This window comes from Perca fluviatilis, chromosome 24 (genome assembly GCF_010015445.1).
Source record: "Perca fluviatilis chromosome 24, GENO_Pfluv_1.0, whole genome shotgun sequence".
Lineage (NCBI taxonomy): Eukaryota > Metazoa > Chordata > Actinopteri > Perciformes > Percidae > Perca > Perca fluviatilis.
Window position 1 is genome coordinate 13,846,578 of NC_053135.1, and position 25,523 is coordinate 13,872,100.

The 25,523-nt window shown below is 41.3% G+C and overlaps 1 protein-coding gene across 1 annotated transcript in view; it reads right to left on the reverse strand.

Moving 5' to 3' along the window:
* Positions 1-25,523, reverse strand: part of hecw2b (HECT, C2 and WW domain containing E3 ubiquitin protein ligase 2b) — a 210,992-nt gene that overhangs the window by 49,146 nt on the left and 136,323 nt on the right. Inside the window, exons 16-17 of the mRNA XM_039792539.1 lie at positions 22,317-22,469; positions 22,097-22,199 (exon numbers count right to left, since the gene is read on the reverse strand). Of these exons, the coding sequence (XP_039648473.1) occupies positions 22,097-22,199; positions 22,317-22,469 (256 nt within the window). The remainder of the gene's footprint in view (positions 1-22,096; positions 22,200-22,316; positions 22,470-25,523) is intronic.

Here is a 25,523-nt window from a genome sequence, read left to right on the forward strand (position 1 = left end):
TGTGTCACTGTCTGTCCGTTCATCGGTCTCTCTCTCCGAGTGCCTAATCGCGTGTCTCACTGGAGACAGCTGAGAAGTCAAAACAGCCAAAATGACATTAAACCTGGGTGTTTAATTTTTAAATTGGTTTATTTTGTAAAGTACTCAGCTGCACTGTGGCCTTCCTGTATGTGATTACCTGCCTCGCTTGACACTTTAGCTTGCGGAACAAATAGAGGAGACGCTGAAACGATCGCAGCTGGTATGAACGGACAGATTGGATAATATGGGCTCCGAAATGAAAATAGCTCCGCTTCGCGACTAATCGCGGCGCTTCCACACCCGGTGTGTTACACAGAAGCATTTAATGAACACTTAATTGAGGAAAGAATTTAGGCAGGCAGTACAGTTTAACTACGATGTGTTATTTTGTCGTGCTGTCCCAACTCTCTGAAGTTCCTGTCTTCCTGAAGGTGTATATAAACTCATGCTGGAGCAGAACGAGTTTTACATAAAGGGTAATTTCGTTTTTTGGCCTGGTCATCAAAATGAATGAGGTTGAGAGTTGCGTCGAGAGTTTAGAGGGGGCTGAAAGAGGCAAGACTGGATGATCCTGCCGCTAGTAAGAGATAGGTCAACATGCTTTGGGAAAATATTGTTTAGAAAATCGATACCGACACAATAATGTCCATTTTGTGGGCATCCCGAGGGTAAGGAGGGAGGAGATACAGTGAAGTTTTTGGGTGACCTGATTCGGGAGTTGCTGAAAACTGAGAGAGAGACTGAGACTGAGACTGCACACAGAACCACCGTCCAGCAGCCCCAGGCAGGGGGCAGACCCAGGACCATTCTGGCGAGATTTCTAAGATCAACGGACCGGGACCTGGTGTTGCGGGCGCCAAGAAGCAAGGGCAAGCTATCCTGGCAGAATAACAACATAATGCTATTTCCAGACTTCTTCAGAGTGACACAGATAAAGCACGACAGGTTCAAGGAGTGTAATAAAAAGTTCATGAGAGAGAGGTGAGATTCCGAAACCTGTATCCTGCCAAACTTAAAATAGAACCCATAGCTTAGCCAAAGCAAAATTACATATTTGGGCATCACCTATTACACATCGCTACAGTGAGTTGTCCAGGACAACTATGACACTATATTAAGTAGTGTTCAAAGGGATCTGACTAATACGTCTGTGCTGCCTGGATCACTACGGTCCAGGATTGCTGATGTTAAAATGAACATAGTCCCTCGTGTGAACTTCTTAAGTACAATGATCCCCTTACCCCCACCAATAAATTTCTGGAAGAAACTTGACATTGTAATCCGGCAGTATATTTGGAATAGTAAACAACCTAGGCTAAAATACTCTACCTTGCGATGTACCATGAACACGGGAGGCCTGGCCCTCCCCAACTTTAAAGTGTACCATAGAGCCTTTCAGCTACGGGCCCTCAGAGTGTGGATAGACCCCTCATCTACAGTTCCATGGAGAGAAATAGAGCAAAACCTTACTGGAAGTCTAAGACTGCAAGACCTCACCTTTGCAGGTGTGTGTCCAAAAAAAGTGTATGCTAGCCTATGGCCCTATTATCACCAACACATTGGCCAACTTTAAACAGGTGGAGGAGCAACTACGCTACACCAATAAGTGGCATTTGAGCACCCCAATTTGGCACAACATGCACTTAATGTCTTTTGTTTGTAACCAGTGGAGTGACAGAGGTATTTATACTCTAGACCAGTTATTCAATGGGGAAGGTATGTTGAGTTTTGAGGACCTGAGAACTAGCTTTGAGATCCCTAGGACATCCTTCTTCCTCTATCTTCACTTAAGGTCAGCCCTAAAATGTTATGGAGTACCATGGGGGAACAGTCTTGAGACCCACCCAATCATTAAATGGCTTGGTGATTTTTCTGTGAGAGGATTAATGTCCAGGATTTATGCTAAATTGATGCAAGCATCCGTAGGAGAACTCCCAATAGTAAAGAAATGGGAGCGAGAGCTGAGCCCGGAAGGGGAACGTAATTAATTGGGATACAGTTTGGGACATTTCCCACTGTTCCAAGAACCCAAATCATCAGCAGATCCACTTCAACATATGTCATAGGACATATTGGACACGTGAGAAGAGATACGTCTCTAAAGGCATTCCTACTCCCTATTGCACGTTTTGTCAACCTGAACAAACTGGAACTTTCCTGCACATGGTCTGGGAGTGTGAACAGGTGCAGGAGTTATACATAATATAATAATATATATAATATCTGATGTGATAGGATGTGGAATTCCTACTGACCCGATTGTTTTGTTACTTAATGACAACTCTAAATTACATCTGCTTGGGAGACAAAAGAAAGTTTGGTTAGCCGGCTCAACCGCGACCAAGAAAATTATAGCTCAACTCGCTTTGTATCAAACAGTGTCTGGCGTATTTTCTGGACATAATTATGCTTGAGCTCTCTACAGCAAGGATTAACAAAGCCAAATCATCTACTATAGACCTATGGGAAGGTGCAGCAGCACAGGTATCAGTCCTAATGACCTCAGCATCACAGGAAGTAGAGGAGGGCGACTAGGCAAGGTGTGATTTCTGTTGTTATTTGTTTGTTTTTGCTTTCTTTTCCTCGAGACCACGGAGGGTGGGGGGTGGGAGAGGTTGGTTGTTCTGGTTCAAGCGTGTTTGTCCGTTCTGTTGTTCTTTAAAATGAAAAAAACTAATAAAAATGTATCATGAAAAAAAAGAAAAGGAAATTTAATGTGCAGCAGGATGTCTAAAACCACATACACAGAAAAATCATCACCAGATGCCAACAACATTGTAAATACAACACAGGACACACATCAACAGAGACACTCCTTCCCCCAAAACCAATGACAGAATCCAATTGGACAGTACACAGGTAAATCTGTCATAATGAACATGGACAGGAATAAATAAATAAATAATCAAATACTGTATAAAATTTTCAAGAGATGTCAATCAAGTTAATTCAGCTTCCTGAATTCACTTAATTGACAAACATTTTTAATGGCGTTAAACTGTGCATTGTGCAGGTTCAGGTGCACATGGACTGTTCTGTGATTATTTGAGATTTAGTTGTGTCATCACCACTTTGTATTTGTTATGTGCTCAGAAGATGGCTTTGATATTTTAATATATAGTTATGTCGTCTTCAGCTCTGTACGTTTCTCCACCTGGAATGTTAATGGAATGGGGAATCCCATCAAGATAAGGAAGGTTATGTCCAGTCTTAATAAAAGAACATGATGTGATATTTTTGCAATAAACGCATATGTCGATCGTGGAATCAAAAAAATTGTGTTGAGGATGTGTTGGATATGTGTTTCATAGTGTAGTGTCTAGCAGGAGTAGAGAGGTCATTACACTGATCAGAAAGCACCTGCAATTTAAATTAATTAAACAAATTAAGGATAATTCTGGAAGAGTTTTTAATCATTCTGGCTGAAAGGGCAAGAACTAATTCTGGCTAACATATGTGCACTTTAATGCATTTTTATAGATTTGGAAAAGAAATTACAAGCTGTAGGGAACCACAATATTGTTCTTGATTTTCAGTGCCATGGCTCAATATTTAAATTATTTCGACAATGTGGATTCATTATAATTGGATTGTGACGGGGCGCATGGCTGCCGTCACAATCCAGCGCGACTGATCCCCTCGCTGGAGAAGGTGGTGTTGGCGATGCTGGAGATCACACAGCGTGTGGTGTAGTGCCATGGTCCTTGCAGACATACTGGTTTGCTGTGAGGTATGTGGCTGGACGGCACAACGTCATGGCTGACTTTATGTCGCGTCCTGTGATGGACAGGGACGCTCTCTCTTAAGTGTGAGTGTTTACATCTGCTTAAGACTACTCTTCGACATCTACCCTCAACATGGATGGCCGCCCGTATTCATTTGAGCCAGAGTACGGACGAAGAGCAGACGAGGGGAGAGAAAGAGAGGCTGCAGCTGAGTGTTTCGTGCGGTCAATAAATTATAATACATCTATGGTTTTGTGTTATCTAAAAGATTTTCAATGAAAGCAATGTTTCGTATTTGCTCATGTCTCTATCACAGCCCTGTTGGGGGGATGTGGGAAATCCTCTGACGTGGTAACACAGCGTTGTGGCCGAGGTATATCACTGGATGCATCAAGACCGCAGATATCTGGAAGCAACAGGTCCCACTCCTGACAACATATTCTTTTGGCATATAGGGGGCACAGCACCCATGGGACAACACCAATATCCTGAGCCTCGCTGCCCTTCAGCTGCTGCTTCAGCCTACTCTTAACACTGGGAACACACTGCCCGTGTAAGTGTTGTGTAGCTTAAATAAAGTTTTTTTTTTTTTAAGTGTCTGAGCGTGCGGCAGGCCTTTCACACTGGACACGTATTTCTACGTGCCGGTCACAAAGCGATCCTTCTCTCTCTGAAATCAGGGAGAAAAAGAAAGATGGTGATAAGATGACATTCACTGCTCACTTAACAGTGAAGGAGCAAATCCAAGGAACCATTCAACACTTAAAATTTCACAGCAGCACTAAAAAACAAGTTTGGCAAACATTCTTTTAACATTGCACATCAGTACTCAACCCTCAAAGCCCTGAAGGAAAATGTTGAAGAAAATGAGTTAATTCTCCATGTGGACTGAAAATTATCAGTGCAAGTATTCTTTGGAAATACAAGCTGTACATTTTGGAGACTCTCATAAGCAAGTATCCCTAGACACAGGAGTTGCTTATACAGTTGATGATGCTTAATCCTTCTGTTCAGTCTGAGCTTCAATGCGACATGATGCCTCAGCCATATGGACACATCTGACCCCTGTACTCTCTCACTTCAAAGAGCTCATCCTGTCTCTGAACCAGGGTGCGAACTACGGGGGATCTAGGGGGACCTCGGCTCCCCTTAATAAGACATGGGCTCCCCTGAAAACGTGATTTGTGAAATTTTGGGGGGTCTCTAAAAATATTAACAGTGTGTCATTTTAACTTGCAATTTCAGTTTGGTGTAATGTGATCATCGTGGATTATGATGTGTAAAACTGCAAAAATATAAGGACGTCGATTTAAACCTAATTCACTTCAATAGAGATAACTATAGACCTACATGCTATTATTGCCATGAGCATCAAGGCGTGGCGGCGCTGCGGAGCAAATTCAACTCATGTTTAGTAGGCTACATGTTAACTCAAATATTCATAGAAAAAATATAAACGTTGGAGGCCATTAATCGGTGTGCAAAGTCCTTGAAATCCATCTCTGTTTTACTAAGAAATTGTGTAGCGATGACGTTAATAGCACGACCAATTCACCTGCTGCAAGCCCTGTTACCGGGGATTTCCACTGGATGCGTAACAGCTGCGGACCGGCTCCGCTGCGTGTCTGCTGCGTGCTCCGCCATCCGTCAGTACCCACCGGGTCCGGATTTGTTGCGGAACGGCTGCGGCCGTGACTGACAGCTGTAGTCACGAGGACCCACAAGTTCTCGCGAATTCAGGTAGAATAGAACCACAAAACCAACAACAGTTTGTTTCCATTCAGAGGACTAGAGGGGAAACGACTCTGTGCTGTGTTTTCAAGGTGTAGTGCAGGGAAATATGATCCGCCGTGAGCACGGTGTATTTTATTTTGAAAATTAACCAGATATTTATTTTGTTTCTGTGCTCGACTTCCTGTCCCGCACTATCTAAAGTGTGCTGTATTGCAGCGGAGCTCTCCGTCGTCCGTCAAAAATAGAAGCTCTGCGTATCTGCTGCGGACTGACGGAACTGGGAGGGAGTAGGGACGCAGACGTTCCGCAGTCTGTGGAAATACACACACTGACTTTAATGGAAACCTAATGACTCCGTCGACGTTCCGCAGACGTTCCGCATCCAGTGGAAATTGCCGGCACTTTATCGAGAAGCTAGTCCACCCCGACCAATCAGGTTTTATACCAAAGCGTCATGCTGCAGACAATGTACGCAGACTACTTCATGTAATAGAAGAAGCCAAAAACCTTCCAACAACGGCAGCAGTTTTGTCAGTGGACGCGGAAAAGGCTTTCGACCGCCTAGAGTGGAACTACTTGTGGCAAGTAACGGAGAAGCTTGGTTTGGGGGCCAAATTCATTGACATGGTGCATACTTTATATGCTAATTTCACGGCCATAGTCTCAACCAATGGCTTGCATTCTCAACCATTTCCCATCGAGCGGGGCTCTCGACAGAGATGCCCGCTTTCCACCATGCTGTTTGCAATCTCTCTTGAACCGTTAGCCCAAGCCATAAGGCAAAATAAAATCTGTAATGTCCATTAAATCCACTAGCAGCTCAATATCATTATTTGCATATGATATTTTGTTGTACATCTCTGATCATGAGGATTCTATTCCAAAAATTCTTAAAGGGGTGATAGAATGATTATATAGGGTATTTCACACTGTTCCTTAAGGTCTCCTAATAGGGTATGTAACATTGGTTGGGCTGAAAATGGCCCGGGTGCTTTTCTTTGCTCCCTAAAGCAACACTGCTTGATTTTTTTTTCTGTTTTCTGCCATATAAGGTATGCTCATGAATATTTAGATGAGCTGCGCGCTGATTGGTTGCACATGTCACAGGGCGGAAGTTTATTTTTATTTGTGCATGCTTTTATTGGATTTGCTGTGGTTTTATTTGCTGTGTTTTTATATTTTATAGCGCATGCTTTTATTCTGAAATGTGTGGTGTTTTTAATGTTGACTTCCGCCAGTGAACATTTTAACAGGCCTAATTAGGCTAATGACTTTCACCTGGGAGTGAGAGGGGGTTGATTGGCCCTTGTATAAAAAAGGGCAGAACCTTAGAGGAGCCAGGAGAGAGGCACATGGGAAAAGGAGAGGCCATGGTGAACATGACGGAGGCCTGAGAGCACACCAGTGAAGACGCTGAGATACGACAGAGCATTTGGAACAGGCAGCGAAGCGGACAGGAGATCAGACGAAGACACACAGAAAAACAACCTTAGAGTGCACTGAAGCTACAGTTTTAATCTTTGACTTTTAATTGGAATTGTTGTAGTTTTAAAGAGGTCCTAGGCCTCAGTATCAAAACCTAGGTGGTGTTGTCGGTCCTTTTTTTATGCGCAATTTTATATTTTACTTTAACGCGCCTACCCCCCCTCCCTTTATGACATTTGGCGTATGTCGGCAGCATCTGGGTACAGAGAGCAGTGTGGTGTATTTTAAACCATGAATATGATGATGACTTTTATGTCTTGGTGCCCCCTGAGCTGTGTGGTGTATTTTAAAAACTGTGAATATGCTGACCTGTGTGTCCTGGTGCTCCCTATCTGCTAAAGTTCACGTCCAAACAGTGACCTGTAATATCCGGACTGGAAGTAGAAGACATGAAAGATGAAAGAACAAGAGGAGTGATCGGTGGTAGGGGGACGACGGGCTGTGGCGCATAGCCACCTGCGGTAGGGTGTAATGTGTGAGCCTACCTCCCAGGGCGTTCCTCTGGGCGCACCGTGATAGAGTTTTCACGGGAAAAGGGAGGGTGAGGCCCCGGTTGAACTACACCCAGAGACCGCAGGCTGGGCAACGCTCCCCAGTCCCTGCAAAAGACTTGCACCCCCCTTAGGCCAGCCGTCACCCCGGGTGTTGTGTGAGAAGAGAGGAAGGACGAGAGGAAAAGGTGGAGCAGCCGGAGATGCCAGGGTAGCACAGAGGTACGAGGAGGCACGAGAAGCTGCTGCAGAATGGTGGCACCAGGGTAAACTTGGATAAATTTCAGTTAGGTATAGAGACTTATAATATGTCGCAGGGACTGCTAACTTTTAAGTGTGGGGAAATGTCACAGGGCGGAAGTCTATTTTTATTTGTGCATGCTTTTATTGGATTTGCTGTGTTTTTAGTTGCTGTGTTTTTATATTTTATAGCGCATGCTTTTATTCTGAAATGTGTGGTGTTTTTAATGTTGACTTCTGCCAGTGAACATTTGAGCAGGCCTAATTAGGCTAATGACTTTCACCTGGGAGTGAGAGGGGGTTGATTGGCCCTTGTATAGAAAGGGCAGAACCTTAGAGGAGCCAGGAGAGAGGCACATGGGAAAAGGAGAGGCCATGGTGAACATGAGGGAGGCCTGAGAGCACACCAGTGAAGACGCTGAGATACGACAGAGCATTTGGAACAGGCGGCGAAGCAGACAGGAGATCAGACGAAGACACACAGAAAAACAACCTTAGAGTGCCCTGAAGCTACAGCAAAGAAACACAAACACGACCGAAAAAGTGGGAGAGTGTGAAACCTCTCCCTCCCGTGTAAGTCCCTTTTTAGACCGGTGTTAGGTGGTGGTAAACGTTATGAAGTGGTAGCAGTTGCTAAGGACGTGTTACTGGCCAGAGTTTTCTGTTACAGGTTATGCCCGAGGAAGGTCACACACGGAAAGGAAACTGGTTCCCAGCAGAACCCTGTGGACATTTTAAAGTCAACACTCCCGTTCTGTTTGGACTGTTTTCAGTTGATTTTTAGTTAGTTGTTTTGTTTTTAAATCTTTTTTTTTTTTTTAAGTAATTTTTATTGTTTTATCCTTTTGTTAAAATAAATGTGTTACTCCTCTATTTGTTTTTACTCATCGTTTTGAATACACCGTTTTTTACTGCTCTCCCTGGTAAAAAAGAACCTGTTTTTAATCTTTGACTTTTAATTGGAATTGTTGTACTTTTAAAGAGGTCCTAGGCCCTAGGTGGCGTTGTTGGCCCTTTTTTTTATGCGCAATTTTATATTTTACTTTAACGCGCCTACCCCCCCTCCCTTTATGACACACACAGAGCTGCCCGGCAGCGCACACACACACACACAGTCTGTTACCAAGTACAGACATGCCCGGGCGTGAGCAGCCGCTGCAACGCGGCTAAATCAGCCGAGAGAAAATATCTCCAGCTGGCTTCAAACTTCGTTTCTGCTCCAACACAAACTCATCAACTAATGTTACTGTACAAAGCACCAGATACAGTTTCGTTAGTTTCATCCTCCAGTGTCACTCACTCACTCACACTCACACACACTCTCTCTCTCTCTCTCTCTCACTCACTCACTCACTCACTCACTCACTCACACACACACACACACACACACACACACAGCAAAGTTTCTACAATTTCATTAAAACTAGGGATGCACCGAACCCTGATTTTTGGGGTTCTGCCGAACCCTACTCCAATTCTTAACACAGTTAATGAAGTAAACTACGTCCACAGCAGTGCATTTTTCATTTTATCTGGAAAAAATTAAAGAATAGGCAACATTAAGCCTGGCACACAAGTGGGAAAAACTATTTTTGACAAGGCATATGTTTACCCTATCTCAAAATCCAACCAATATCCAAAATATTATGGATATTATTATAGCCTTTTATATTTATAATCCCATAAAGTAGGCTACCCCCACGCTTTATTCACATCGTAGGAAAGTACATCGCTATCGCCAGATGAGTGACAATTTTGTTTTGCAAATTTTCGCTAACCAGTGTATGATGAAGGCATGTTGGGGGGGTGAAATTAGAAAGCTAACGTTAACTAACGATCAGCAGCCGGCCGTTCGGTCGCTCCGCTCCCACTGTAGGAAGACTCATTTCCAGAGAGAACAGTTGACAGCCCGGGAGAGGCACTGTCTGGTTAACACAAGTTTTTAGCTGTGACTGTCCTTCCTTTACCGTACCTGAAGTTGCTGTCTGTAGATGATTCCTCCATGCACAACTCGTATTCTTTTGGATGTTTCATACGCAAATGTCTTAACTGCAATGTTGTGTATTGTCTAGGGTCCTTGCCACCACGAGACAAATCGGCATTGCAAATTGAACATGTAGCTCGACCTGAATAGACTTCTTTTCACTGAAAGTACTGCCAAACAACACTTTTTCTGCTCACAAGTTCCATTTTCACTTTCTCACAGCCTACTGCCGTTGCTAGGTTGCTACTGCATTCCGTCTAGCTCCAACTACGTCATTACGTCGACCATGTAACTCTACAAAGAGTAGTGAAGTAACAAGATAGTTCAGTCCAAGATGGCGGCGCTGCAGCTCTGTCATGGGTGCGTTTGTTTGCAATGGAACGTTCTATTGAGTTTCGCCTCTTGTTACTTCTATACTTTTTGGCAAGAGCAGAAACTCAACACAACGTTCGCCTCTCGTTACTTGTCTTTGGTACAGTTCGGTTCGGTCGAAAAAAATTCTAACGTTCGGCAGTACCCGAACTCCGTCAAAAAGCCCAAAGTTCGGCTGAATTCCGAACCGAACTCTGGATTCGGTGCATCCCTAATTAAAACTAGTGTTGTTGTAACGTTACCCTTGAGACACAAAAAAAACTCCACTTCCAGACAAGGAATCACAGCTCAACCTGTAGCTAGTCAGCGCGGGGACATTTAGCGGAGAGTGAAGCCCTGTAGGCATGTCCTCTGCGCCGCTGTGTTAGATTCACAACTCCTGCTCCATTGTCTGATATCTACTCGTTCTAAAACACTTTTCTCTCGGCCAGTATTCCGTTGTTCAGCCTGGAACACTGCCTTTACGGCCTTGGTTCATTTTTATTATCCTTGAAAAACTTCTAAACTTTCTTCTTTCTAAAGTACACAGCGCAGCTTGTGGGTGAGATCCTGACAGAGCTCCAGCTCATAGCGGGTCTGTGAAGGTGGAGAGGCCGACCAGAAAGGCAGCAAACCCCGCAGGCAGCCGCCGCCATGTCCCGGCAGATTGTGGAGCTTCTCAAGTGTGACACAGTCATACCAAATTTGCAATTAGCCATCAATTTTCATAAAACGGCCTGTATTTGAGCTCTACATAGTTGATTTCTCGCATAAAAAAGACTCAGAAGTGAATTTAGTAATGAAATAGCAGGCTGTATAACATTTCTGAGATCTGCGTGACCTAGATTAACCCTTGTGTTGCCCTTCGGGTCCCAGTGACCCAAAGGACAACACAAGGATTATGTACTTCCGTTTACTTTGTTGAGAATTGCTCTCTAAACAAGGGTTAATACGGCACCTTAGTTCTTGTTTGTACAGCATTTTGGTCAGCTTAAACTGTGTTTAAATGTGTTCTAGAAATAAACTTTACTTACTTACTTTACAAGAAACAGGGTTTAGAGAGCAATTCTCAACAAAGTAAACGGAAGTACATAATCCTTGTGTTGTCCTTCGGGTCACTGGGACCCGAAGGACAACACAAGTGTTAAGAAGACTAGCTGATCTCAGGTCAGTGGTAAATTTTGGGGCATGACAAAGGTAGAGACTAGAGACTAAGGTAGGAGTTGAGGAGTTGAGGTCAACTACGAGCTTTGTTGAGATTCTCCCGTTTGGTTAATGTCTGGTAACAAACCCTTTGCTTGTAAGCAGTGGAGTGACAGAGGTATTTATACTTTTACCAGCTATTCAATGAGAAAGTATGTTGAGCTTTGAAGACCTGAGAGCTAGTTTTGAGGTCCCCAGGACATCCTTTTAACTTTTATCTCTGCTTAAGATCAGCCTAAAATGCCATGGGGAAACAGTCTTGACCCAGTCATTAGAACATATGCACCTTAACTAACACTTAATTTAGTATTTAACAATACTGAACAAGCCTGACTAAACCATAACTAAACAGTTATGAATGCTCTTTGATAACTTATTGTAAAGTTAAGAAAATATGCACCTTAACTTACACTTGATAAATGCATAAGAGTGCTGAATAAGTATTACTAACCAATGAGTCATAGTTTATTAAAGGGGTGATAGAATGCAAAACTGATTTTACCTTGTCATAGTTGAATAATGACAGTTTAGTGGGTAACTAGGACATACATACAACCTCTAAATCCCATTGACACCTCTTTTCTCTGCAAATCTCACTATTTGAAACTGCCTCTGAAAACGGGCGAATCTCAAGCCTCATAGTTGACTTCAACTATTGCGGCTCCTCCTCATTTGGCTCTAGTCTCTCTCTTTGTCACGCCCCAACATTTGCATAGGCTACACAACTGACCTGAGATCTTCTGAATCTAGGTCGTGCAGATCTCAGAAATTGTATACATTGTTCATATGCTATTTTACCATTAAATTCACTTCTGAGACTTTTTTATGCGATAAATCAACTATGTAGAGGTCAAATATGGGCCGTTTTAATTGCAAATTTTGTCCGACTGTGTGTCGGAGTTCAGAGGCTGGTGCTGCCTGTGTAGCTCCCTCGCCGCCTGGCCTGCCTTCCTTCACAGACCCCGGCCTGCTGTGAGGTAGATGGAGCTCAGTCACGGCTGGCAACCCACAGCACTCCATACCCGCGCAAAGTCACCGTTTTGGGCTACGAAACGCCGCTGCTCTGACAGAGCTCCAGGGCTTCCAACTCCCCTCTTCCTGCTAGCTAAATGCCCGGTGTATGTGAGTGAAAGCGCGGTCAGCGAGCTTGTTACGCCAGCATTCTCTTACCACAGGTTCCAATTACTATTTTAATGTGTGTAATTATAATGTGTTGAGTTATTTAAACAAACGATTGGGGAAATAAACGCCGCTTGTCAGTGAGTCTCATTCATAGAGCCTGCGGCTGGATGGAGCTCTATCATTGAGAGCTAGCTAGCTAGCCTCCTCTTAGAATTCCTCTGGAATTCACAAAAATTCATTAACTTGAAATCGGACACCGTTGCTTTATAAGACATTTAGTTAGATGTTGTGTAAGTGGCGTGACGAAATTCAAACTGTAAATATACTCAAATTAAGGCGAAAAGGAAGCTAACTATGCGGGATTTGTAGCTAGGATTGAAGGGACAGTCACAGCTAACGAAACACCTAGCTAGCTAGTCTTCACAAATATTAACTTGAAATCGGACACCATTGTTAGGTTTATAAGACATATAGTTAGATGTTGTGTTAGTGGCGTGATGAAATTCAAACTGTAAATATACTCGAATTAAGGCGAAAAGGAAGCTAACTATCCGTGGTTTGTAGCTACACATAGCTAGGATTGAAGGGACAGTCGCAGCTAACGAAACACTTTATCTTCACAAATATTAATTAACTTGAAATCAGACACAGTTGTTAGCTTTATAAGATCTTTAGTTAGATTTTGTATAAGTTGCGTGACATGTGTGTAACATGTGGTAAGAGATTGCTGGTGTAACAAACTCGCTGACGGCGCTCTCACTCTCACACAACGGGCCATTTAGCTAGCAGGAAGAGGGGAGTTGAAGGCCCTGGAGCTCTGTCAGGGCAGCGGTGTTGGTAGTCCCTGCTGTGGGCTGCCAGCCGTGACGGAGCTCCAAGTACCTCATAGCAGGCCGGGGTCTGTGAAGGAAGGCAGGCCGGGCGGCGAGGCAGGCCGGGCGGCGAGGCAGCACCGGCGGGCGGCGAGGCAGCACCAGCGGCTGAACTCCGACACACAGTCTTACCAAATTTGCAATTAGCCATCAATTTTCGTAAAACTGCCCATATTTGAGCTTTATATAGTTGATTTCTCGCTTAAAAAAGTCTCAGAAGTGAATTTAAGACAAACAATGTATAACTTTGCAGTGTCTGAAATATGAGGCCTGCTGCCGAGTCTCCCATATGTTTCAATGTAGTTTGCTCAAACCAATCAGCGCGTAGGTCATTCTGAATATTCATTAGCATACCATATTTGGAAGAAAAGCTCTTAGAGCCATATTCACAGGGTAGTTAAGGGCCTAATAAAATAGCATTCGAGCAATTTTCAGCCCAACCAATGTTACATACCCCATTAGGAGACCTTAAGGAACAGTGTAAAATACCCTATATAATCATTCTATCACCCCTTTAATACTCTTTGACTTAAACATTCACACAGCTTTTAAACATTAGTGAAACACTGTCAATGTTATGTTATGCACACATATTCAAAATGTAAACAAGGTTTTTAACTCTGTCAGTTCTCATCTTTCTTTCCACTGAGACTCAGAGCTATAACAGTTTAAGTCCTGTATGGAGATTACACTGGAAATTGTCCCGCTCCAGAAGACATGACAGTGAAGATGACCTTCACTGTCATGTCTTCTGGATAGTTTTCCTCTCTTGAAACCTAACAAACCAAGTGGGATATATCAATTTCTTTTCTTTGTATAGATCACAGTATACTATGGACCATAAATAATCATTATCATAGTGTAGCCTCCCCGGCTGAAAGATGGTATTCATGGTTGGATAGTTTATTCACTTTCTATGCAAAAATCAACCTAAATTAGAAGCCAAATACAATATTAAAATGATTCTCCTTTGAACCTTCTGTCACATCCAATATACCGTAGTAAGTGCATTTCTATCTCTTAAGTTACACAGTTTCACGTAGCTAAACAGGCTCATTAGACTGGTAATTAACTGCAGGCTAAAATATGTTGACATGCTAGCCTTACTTGCACACTCATCTCCAATTCCGTAAAACTCTTAAACGGCGTAAGTAAGTAAGTAAGTAAAGTTTATTTCTATAGCACATTTAAAAACAGCTCGCGCTGAACAAAGTGCTGTTCAAAATAAAAATAAAACACACGTACAAATCAGTGAATAGTCTAAGAACGAGTATATCATAAAGTGACTGACAATACAAACGATATTAGAGTAAACACTGACAAAGCTTGTTCCTTTATCAGCCAGATGATAAACAAGATAAGCATACATCATGCTTTCTTTGGCAGAGTATCAGCAGCACATTGCCACGGCCTCAGTCCACTCATAATACTTCCGGTTTCTATCTTTTCAAAGTAAAAGCGCTAGCTAGCAAGTTAGCTAGCTTTAGGTATGGCTTTAGGTAACCAAAATGACCCTGTTCTCTGGCAGATTTTTCTGCGATTAACTTATGTTAGTGCTAACATAACAGCCAAGCTAGCTCTAAGTGACCCACATATTATTTCGTTTCACTCATTTAATAATCTATAGCAGTTTCCAGCGTTAGCGTTTTTATTTTGAAAAGATCAAAACCGGAAGTATACATTTGTTCCCACAAGCGGGCAAAGTGTGCAACTCATACAAGCAAAACGTTTTATGTTTAACTTGTTTAGCACCTGGTTGATAAGGGGATAAGGTTGGGCATTGTTTCCTCTAATATTGTTGGTATTTTGAGTCACTTTATGATATGCTGTTTAAGAGTTTTACGGACTTGGAGATGAGTAAGTCCTACAGCTAGCATGTCAACATATTAGCCTGCAGTTAATATTACCAGGCTAATGAGACTGTTTACATAAAAGGGTGTAACTTCAGAGATAGAAATACAATTACTACAGTATATTGGATGTGACAGAAGGTTCAAAGGAGAACCATTTTATATTTAATTGAATATTTCATTATAATTAAGGTTGATTTCTGAAAAACAAGTGAATAAGAATGGGAAGTAACACTCAATTTAAGCACTCAAAGGGTCATTTACAATAATATATGTGTAAAAGGGGTTAAAATAAAAAAAATGGATATATTTAAACTAAGAGTATTTAGTTTTCTTTGTTTTCTCAGCTCTTACAGTGGTTAGATGCTGTGTGTTCAAGGCATGTTTGAATATGTTTGGAATATGTGTGCATGTTAACAGAAGGTTGTCATGAAGATTTGATTTCACATTGACAATGTTTCACTAATGTTTAAAAGCTGTTTTAATGTTTAAGTCAAAGAGTACTAATAAACTGTGAATCATTGTTTAGTAATGTTTATTCAGCACTGTTATGCATTTCTCAAGTGTAAGTTAAGGTGCATATGTTCTTAACTTTACAATAAGTCTATCAAAGAGCATTCATAACTGTTTAATTATGGTTTAGTAAGGCTCATTCAGTATTGTTATACATTGATTAAGTGTTAGTTAAGGTGCATATGTTCTCAACTTTACAATTAGTCTACCAAAGAGCGTTAAAGGTGTGATAGAATGATTATATAGGGTATTTCACATTGTTTCTTATGGTCTCCTAATGGGGTATGTAACATTGGTTGGGCTGAAAATGGCCTGGTTGATATTTTATTGGCCCTTATGCATCCCTGTGTTTTGGCACTTTTCTTCCAAATATGGTATGCTCGTGAATATTTAGATGAGCTGCGCGCTGATTGGTTGAGCGAATCGCCATACACACACATTAGAGACGTGTGCTGATTGGTTGAGCGAATCCCCATCAGAGATGTTCACAAGTCATTTTTTGCAAGTCCAAGTCAAGTCTCAAGTCTTTGAGCTCAAGTCCAAGTCAAGTCTCAAGTCTTTGAGGGGCAAGGTCAAGTCAAGACCAAGTCAAGTCTCAAGTCTTTGAGGGGCAAGGTCAAGTCAAGTCTCAAGTCTTTGAGCTTGAGTCCAAGTCAAGTCTTAAGTCTCAAGTCTCTGGCCATCTGATCTGTCCCTAAAACTGTATTATTAAATCTTATGAATTCAAAACACGTCCTGTAGCTACCATCCATACAGTACAGTATGGATAACTTTATGGGGTCTACTTTACACATCCATCTAGCCCTCAGACCTGGTGAAATATTAACCTAAGTCTGTCACATCATATGGATACAACTATAAAGATACAATGTGCCTGTTCCCAGTATTAGCACAACACTTTGCAATGGTTGGCTTGTTACCTGTCATGATATATGCTAAATGTAACATCTCTTTCATTAAAAAAAATGTCTAATGTCGAAGTGGAAATCAAGAGAATAGTGGCAGCGCCACACCAGCTACAGAACAACATGCATCTCAGTGGCAGTCCAAATTACACACAATAAGCAGTTTGAACTCACTGATGTAATGCCATTTATTTTCTGTTAGTAGGCTCAGTGAAACGTAGTCCAGCGCGAGGCAGACCCAACTCGGAGGAGGAGAGGTTAGGCGTCTCCGCGCAGGTAACAGTGCGCACGGATCCGCTGTGCCACGCATGGATGAAATAATGAAATAGTAAATAGGACTACAGTAACAGAAATATGTGCAGAATTAAGACAGTCAAGACAGTGTTTGGTGGACCGGGTACACCTTGTTCACTTAATAGCCTACAAATCATCCACGGGATCAATTACGCATCACATGAGTTTGCCCCCCCGACACAGCGTTTGTTCCTGGGGAGATGGATCCGTGCGTCCCGCCTCCTGTGCGCCATGGATGTCTGAGCCTCAGCAACTACTAACTATAAGATAATATTTGCCTGTTCCCAGCATTAGCACAACACTTTGCAATGGTTAGCTTGTTACCTGTGACGATATATGCTAAATGTAACGTCTCTTTCACCTTAGTGTGCGAGTGACTGACCTATGTGCGTTTTGAGATGCCTCGTGAAGTCCGACGTTGATCCGGCATCATTTATCTAAGTGCCACACACTTTGCATGTAGCTGTTCGCTTACTGCCACTGTTTGCAAAGTTATTGAAAGCAAAACTAATGACAAAAGGCACAACTCCGGGAGGACTTGGTGTGGCAATGCATTTTTTTTATATGTTAGTGCGCGCACATAGGCGGATGCGTTACGTTGCACATTATGGCAAAGGGCAAGGGACATACAGCTCGTCATACGTTTTCCCGTATATGCGCCAATAAAAGAAAATAGAAATACATTAATAAATTTAGATTTAAAAAGCAATAAACAGTTTGTTGACGAGTCTCGAAGCTCGAGTCCGAGTCAAGTCTGAAGTCTTTTGGGTCGAGTCGCAAGTCAAGTCTGAAGTCTTTTGTGTCGAGTCCGAGTCAAGTCTGAAGTCAGCTGTTTGTGTGACTTAAGTGCGACTCGAGTCCGAGTCTCAGACTCGAGTCCCCATCTCTGATCCCCATACACACACATTAGAGACGCGCGCTGATGGTTGAGCGGATCTCCAATACACACACATTAGAGACGCGACAGAATCTCATATTACAGACACTGCAATGTTTCGTTACCAAATTCACTTCTGAGACTTTTTTATGCGAGAAATCAACTATATAAAGCTCAAATATGGGCCGTTTTACGAAAATGTATGGCTAATTGCAAATTTGGTAAGATGCGTCGGACTTTAGGAGCTCAACACAGTCTGACGAGAAACCCAGGGCAAAGTCACCCTTTGTGGATTACTGCACTACGGGGCTCCGCGGCCAGCTGCCGGCATAACTATAATATATTTACAGTTTGAATTTCATCACGGCACTTATATCACAGCTACCCCAAGGTCTTACAAAGCTAACGTTGTGTCCAATTTGAATTTAAGATATTTTTATGAACTGAGGGGTCTTGTTAGGAGGAGCAGCTAGCTAGCTATATATCCCATTCAATACAATAGGAAATATCGCAGCTAGCTAGCTACACTTTCGGCATAACTATAATATATTTAGAGTTTGAATTTCGTCACGGCAGTTATATCAGAGCTACCCCAAGGTCTTACAAAGCTAACCGTTGTGTCCGATTTGAATTTAAGGTATTTTTATGAACTGAGGGATCTTGTTAGGAGGAGCAGCTAGCTAGCTATGTGTCCCATTGAATACAATGGGAAATGATTGCGGCTAGCTAGCTACACTTTCGGCATAACTATAGTATATTTACAGTTTGAATTTCGTCACGGCATGTATATTACAGGTTCCCCAAGGTCTTACAAAGCTTAGCTAACACTTGTCTGATTTTGGATTTCATTTGAATGCATTTTTATGTCAGAGGTCTCGTTAGGAGGAAGCTAGCTAGCTCTCATTGATGGACTTCAGCTCACCGCGGGCTCCATCAATGAGACTCGCAGACAAGAGGCGTTTATTTCCCCGATTGTTTGTTTAAATAACTCAACACACATATCCATTATAAGATTGACTGGAACCTGCGGTAAGAGATTGCGGGCATAACAAGCTCACTGACCGCGCTCTCAGTCACACATCGGCAGGCCATTTAGCAGGAAGAGGCGAGGGAGAACAGCGAGCTGCAGGCCCTGGAGCTCTGTCAGGGCAGCGGCGTTTGGTAGTCCAGTCACCCAGAAAAGGGTGAGTTTGCGCAGGTATTGAGCACCGGGCTACCGGCCGTGACGGAGCTCAATCGAGCTCACAGCAGGCCGGGGTCTGTGACGGAGGACAGGCCGGGCGGCTATGTAGCAACCCAGGCAGCACCGGCCGCTGAACTCCGACACACAGTCGGACAAAATTTGCAAATAGCCATACATTTTCGTAAAACGGCCCATATTTGAGCTTTACATGGTTGATTTCTCGCATAAAAAAGTTTCAGAAGTGAATTTTTTAATGGAATAGCAGAGATCTGCGTGACTATAGATTCAGAAGACTACCTGATCTCAGGTCAGTTGTGTAGCCTATGTAAATGTTGGGGCGTGACCGTTCTCTTAATACACCCATGGGCGTGACAAAGGTACAGGTCTTGGGATGCTTACGTCAGCTTCCAACTTTGTTGAGATTTGCCCGTTTTCAGCGGCAGTTTCAAAATATGAGATTTTCATAGTAAAGGGGTGTCATTGGGATTTTGAGCTTCTATGTATGTCCTATTTACCCACCGAACTGTCATTATTCAACTATGACAAGGTAAAATCGGTTTTGCATTCTATCACCCCTTTATTAACTGTTTAGTTATGGTTTAGTAAGGTTTATTCTGTATTGTTACACATTAATTAAGTGACCATTTAAGGTTAAGTAATGCTTATATAGCATGCATAATAATTTATATAGGTTGGGCTTTAAGTTAATGTCTACATGAAGACAAAGGAAGAAGCAAACCTCTGCATGGAGACTATGGAGTCTTTTCCCTGATCTACCAAAAGTAAGTCATATGTTGGAGGATGGACAAATATAGTGGACAAAGTTATGTGGACAACCATAACCCGTAAATAAAAAAAAAAAAAAGTTTTCTCATAATGACATGGCTTGGCCGTGAACCTTAAGACATACATGCTATCAAACATCTTTATCAACCACCTAGTAATATTAGGAAATACCTTCATCAACTAAAGGTTTACTTAGACACTTTAGTTAGCTTTTATTTCCAGTTTAGGCTTTTTAGTACATTACCTAATGTTAAAATATACACCTTAGTTAACTGTTATTAACAGTTAGTCAAGGCTTGTTAATGCATTGACTAATGGTAAAATAGACACCTTAGTTAACTGTGATTAAAAGTTAGTCAAGGTTTGTTACTGCATTAGCTAATAGTAAAATAGACACATTATTTAACTGTTATTAACAGTTAGTCAAGACTTATTATTGCATTAACTAATGATATAATAGACACCTTAATTAACTGTTTTTAATAGTTAGTCAGGGCTTATTGCTGCATTAACTAATGTTAAAATAGACACCTTAGTTAACTGTGATTAACAGTTAGTTAAGGCATCAACTAATGGTAAATAATGCATCAATTAATACCTTAGTTAACATGAGCATTGTTAAAGTGATGGTTCGGAGTAATTTACCCTAGGGTCCTTTGCACCATGACCTCGAGCCAAACACCCCCCCAGAAGCTTTTTTCACCTGGGTCTAACATTGGGAGAGTTAGCGTAGAGTAGCGTTAGCCGCTGAATAGCTTAGCGCAGAGGCTAATGGATCCGAAGTGTCTCTTAACATTACCCCACTAATAATGCCCGAAATGATACCAAAGGTCTACACTAGTATATATAGGTTATGCACTCATAAAACGATGGATTGTAAAGTTTGTAAGTACACCAGAAAGTTATGTAAATAACACTTGCCTGCTGGCTTCTGCTCTCTGCTGTTGTTGTTGTTGCTGCTGTGAGACGAATGCTTAGGGACATCTACAAATTACAACACCGAAAAGAGATGCAACAAAAAATATTTTTTAATTTAACTTATTTTTTAAAGTAAGTGCTGTAGTATAACTAGCAGGAGACAAGTAATAATTGAGGTAAGTTTGGAGACATTACCTTATTTAATCATTAAATTAATAAATATTTTTGTTGCATCTCTCTTTCGGTTGTTGTAATTTGTAGATGTCTTAATCTATTCTAATTTCCAGTAGTAACAGCAGCAGCAGCAACAGAAGCAGGCAACAATGTTATTTACATAAACTTTTTATTACTTCTAAATTTTACAATCCATCCTTTTATGAGTGCATAACCTATTTATACTACTGTAGACGTATGGTATCATTTCGGGAATTAGTGGGGTAATGTTAAGAGACACTTCGGATCCATTAGCCTCTGCGCTAAGCTATTCAGCTGATAACGCTACGCTACACTACCGCTCCCAATGTTCGACCCAGGTGAAAAAAGCTTCTGGGGGGGTGTTTGGCTCGAGATCATGGTGCAAAGGACCCTAGGGTGAAATTACTCCGAACCATCACTTTAACAAATGTTTATTAGACAATATTTATTTCAACCTTTAATAACGGTTAGTTAATGCTTATTAATGCATTAACTAATGCTAATTAATGTACCCTTATTGTAAAGTGTTACCAAAATGATAGCTCAACGCTGGCTCCCCCTCACTCGCTTTGTATAAAACAGTGGTTTGCGTATTTTCTAGACAGTTATGCTTGAGCTCTCTACAGCAAGGATTAACAAAGCCAAATCATCAACTATTAACCTATGGGAAAGCACAGCAGCACAAATATCAGACTTAATGACCTCAGCCCCACAAGAAATAGAGGAGAGTGATTAGACAAGGTGGGATTTTTGTTTGTTTGCTTGTTTGTTTGTTTTGTTTTCCTTGAGACCGCAGAGGGTGGGTTGTGGGAGAGGGTTTTTGTTCTTGTGCAATTTGTGTTTCTCTGTTCTGTGCGCCATCTGAAATTACCTGTCATACATTGTGAAATTTGTTTTGGATGTCTGAACGATATAAATGGTGCCAATAAAACATTGATCACAAAAAAAATAAATCAACCCTAAATTACCCTTTAAGTTTAGCTAAACCTTCAATGTAAACTAAGATACTGCAGGCACCTAAAAAACAGATGCTAAAGCCTCTTTCAGTCTCTCACTCTCCCTGGGAAATATGCAGAAGTGTGGCACCACCGACCTCCAAAAGGAGATAGTCCTAAAACAAAACATTCCCTTATCATGTTGCTGCCTAGATTCCCTGAATCTATGGAGGAAGTACTCCTCTACCTAGAAAGGTTATGATGTTATGTTGGACACTGACCTGAATAAGACCTGGGGTACCCCAGGTCTTATTAACTTATATAACATTAGTTCGTAAGCTGGAAATTCCACCACACATATACATAGTTCATATTTGATCATTTCTGAAGGGTTGTGTGTGTTTGTACTGACCCACTGGCACAACGTCTTGGCAATGCCCCCTGTTGGCAGAGGTGAAGGTGCTGGAAGGCCGTGGCAAGACGGGTGGGCCGGCTTGACGAGGGTCTTCACCCACCTACAAAGAGGGGGAAGAATGTTATATTTTTATAGTTTTAACAGCGGGCTAGCTTAGGTATCTCAGCTACATACCTAGCTGAGATACATAAATCACCTGTGTTTTTATCTGTCTTACCAATCGTCGTGGGCTGACCTCCCCGGCACTGTGGCTGCGTTGGCGAGTTAGGTGTTGGTGGTGAGCTAGGAGGCTCGGGGCCCGAGTGCTCTGGAGAGGCAGCCGGGGGTCAATGAAAGATGTGGCACGGCAATTATGATCCACGAAGAAAGGCTGCATATGTACACACAACAAGAGACAGTCAAGAGTTAATTCTACAGTTGGCTTAACTTATTTCTTTGCAAATTTGCATTCTTTGCAAAGTTTTTTGAAAGTATTTATTCACATATTGACATACTTCAGTGAGCATATACCGTGACATGTTGTTTCACAAAATATTTGAAGATCCCCTCAGTATCTTTTTTTTTATACTGTATTTTTATTTTATTACAATTACAATAACAAAACAGAGGACATCAGACAATAATAGGCTATGTGAAATGCTTGACATCATGAAAAAAGAGAAATAAAAGAAAACCAGGTTACACTGCAATATCAAGGTATATGGGTCCTTTGCTTCCATGATTGTCCTTTTAAATCATAAAGAGCCTAAGTGTTTTCTTCCACTCATTCAGGCTGAAGTCTTTTCTGTTAATCTTAGTACAGAAAAAAACAAAGTTTTCCAAAGAAAATAAATATCCAGTTAAGAAATTACTTCACTTTCAAGTAAGATTTCCAGTTTTCCAGTATTTGTTTACATTTTTCAGTGGCAAGTCTCAAAGAGTCAATTGTTCCATAATATAAATTTCCTGAACTATTTCTACCCATTCAGGGATTGTTGGAGGTTCTCTATTCATCCATTGCCTGGTTATTGTTTTTACTACCTGCTAGTAGAATTTGTAACAAGTATCTGTCCTGCTTTTTTAGTCCCGTTGGTATGTTTCCTAAAACACAAAATACTAAAATTGAAATCAAGCTGCTGACTATTGATCTGATCTCTGTTCTGATCTCCAGCCAGTAAGCAGAAATATGAGGACATTCCCAAAATATATGAAAATGACCAGCAGACATATCACCACACAGTTTCCAATACTAACCATGTTCAGGCTTGTTGCTTTGTGACTTCTTTATTTTGGGGGTTAAAAAGAACCTTAAAGTATTTTTTCAGACAAATTCCCTCCACAGGTCTGAGCTTGAGGTGATAGACCGTGTCTTACATGTTTGATTGACCAGTCGTCTTCAAGTAACCTTATGTTAGCTTCCTTCTCCCACTTTAATTTAACATACATTGTGGAGAGACCCCTTTCCAGTTGTAAAAATGTATATATTCTGGAAATCAGCTTCCTGTTAGTGTTGCCTTTATATGCATCAATAAATATCCTAAACTCATTCCCTTCTCTTCGTTTTATCAAAATATCTCAATTGAAGATATCTGAAGAAATCTTGTTTCCCTAAATTGTAAGTTTCTGAGAGTTGCTGAAAGGTATCTAAATCTGAATTAGAGAATGTAGGGTTACACTTTATTTGAAGTTTTCTACACAAGAGTGACATGACACTGTCATGGACGTGTCATAAAACATTATAAACAAGTCATAAATGTTTGACATAATTTTTTTAGTGTCATTCGGTTTTGTCATGACAAGTTATGGTTATGGTTAATGTGTCATGACTGTGTCGTGACTGTCATGACACTGTCATGTGAGTGTCCAAAATTACCAAATGTAGTGAAGTGTGAAGTATGAAGTGATAGTCCTACCTCTTGTTGTCCAATATTTAAATCTATCGTCCAATCTAGCTGGTATGAATTCTGTGTTGAATGCCACCGAGCGCAATATTCGTGCATTTCTTTTAGGTTTCTGGTCTTTAATTTCTTTATTCCAGATATTTATCTGGACTGCGGTCCAGATAGACAATTATTCCAGATATTTCTTTTGGATGGCTTTATCGCCCAGTAATGATTGGAGAGGTATGTTTATTTGACTTTGTTCTAAAGCTTTCCATTTTGCATCACATGTAGGAACACACCAACAGACCAGAAACTGCAATTGTGCTGCTCTGTAATAATCCTCCAAGCAGGGTAAAGCCATTCCACCCTTATCCTTAGGTAGTTGTAGTGTCTGAAATCTAATTCTCATAGTAATTCTGTTTAATTAGATTAGCTCTCTTCTCTACTTGATTTTCATATAGGTTATTTAGAGTTTGTTTTGTATCCTTAATCTGATTTAAAACATCAATGGTATTGAACTCCATATGTTTACTCTCCCAAGATTTTAACTTTTCGATCAAATCCTTAATTTGCTTCTCTTATCTTCTGAGCTGACCACTTTAAAAGTTTACCTCTCATTACAGCCTTGGCAGCATCCCATAAAGTGCTGGGAGACACTGCTCCATTATTATTATGAACCATATAGTCTATAAATTCTCTTTCTATTAATCTTGACATTGAGGGTGATTCAGAAGACTAGTGTTAAGTCTCCAAAAAGTCTGTGTGCTGTTAAATATACCCCTGCATGGTCGGAAATGTCCCTAACTCCTATTTTGCAGTTTATAATCCTATTAATTCCTTAATTAAACAAATAAATAGTCAAGTCTTGAGTACATATAGTGAGAATGGGAAAATAAGGTAAAACTCTTATCAAGTGGTTGTAATTCTATCCATATACAGTATGTATCATTCCTTATTCTTTAAGCAGTTTTTTTTAACAATTCAATGCTTCCGGTTTTAACTTGTTAGTTCTACTTGAGGATGTAGCTGGACATTCCAGTCCCCCAACATATTAACACACCTGATGCTTCTGTAGATATCATATTGAAAACCCTCTTGATGAACTGTATCACTTCCTGGTGGTCTGTAGACATTCAATAGTGTAACTTATTTATGGTCGATAAAGTAAGACCAGTAAGTAGCGTTAATTTGTGAAGAAAACTGGAAGTTTACTTGTTAGAGATTAGTATTGCTACCCCTCTTAGCACTCCCCCCTTCAAAAGATGAGTAAGTTGAGTTTTTAAACATAATTTTTTCGCAACTTCTCATGTTCAGTATTTGAGAGATGTGTTTCTTGCATGAAAATTATGCAGTCAGTTGTTATGCAGAAAAGTTCTTACATAACGTTAGTGTCTTTGCCACGTTGGAACCCCTTAAGCTTATCCCGGATGCCTTCAGGCAGCATCCCTCCGTACCGGCGTGATGTTCCACCTACTATTTCCCAGGGATGTTGTCTCAGTCTCGCCGAGAATGTACCGCCAGCGGGGGCCTCAACTCCAGGGACGTCCGCGATTAACCCCCTC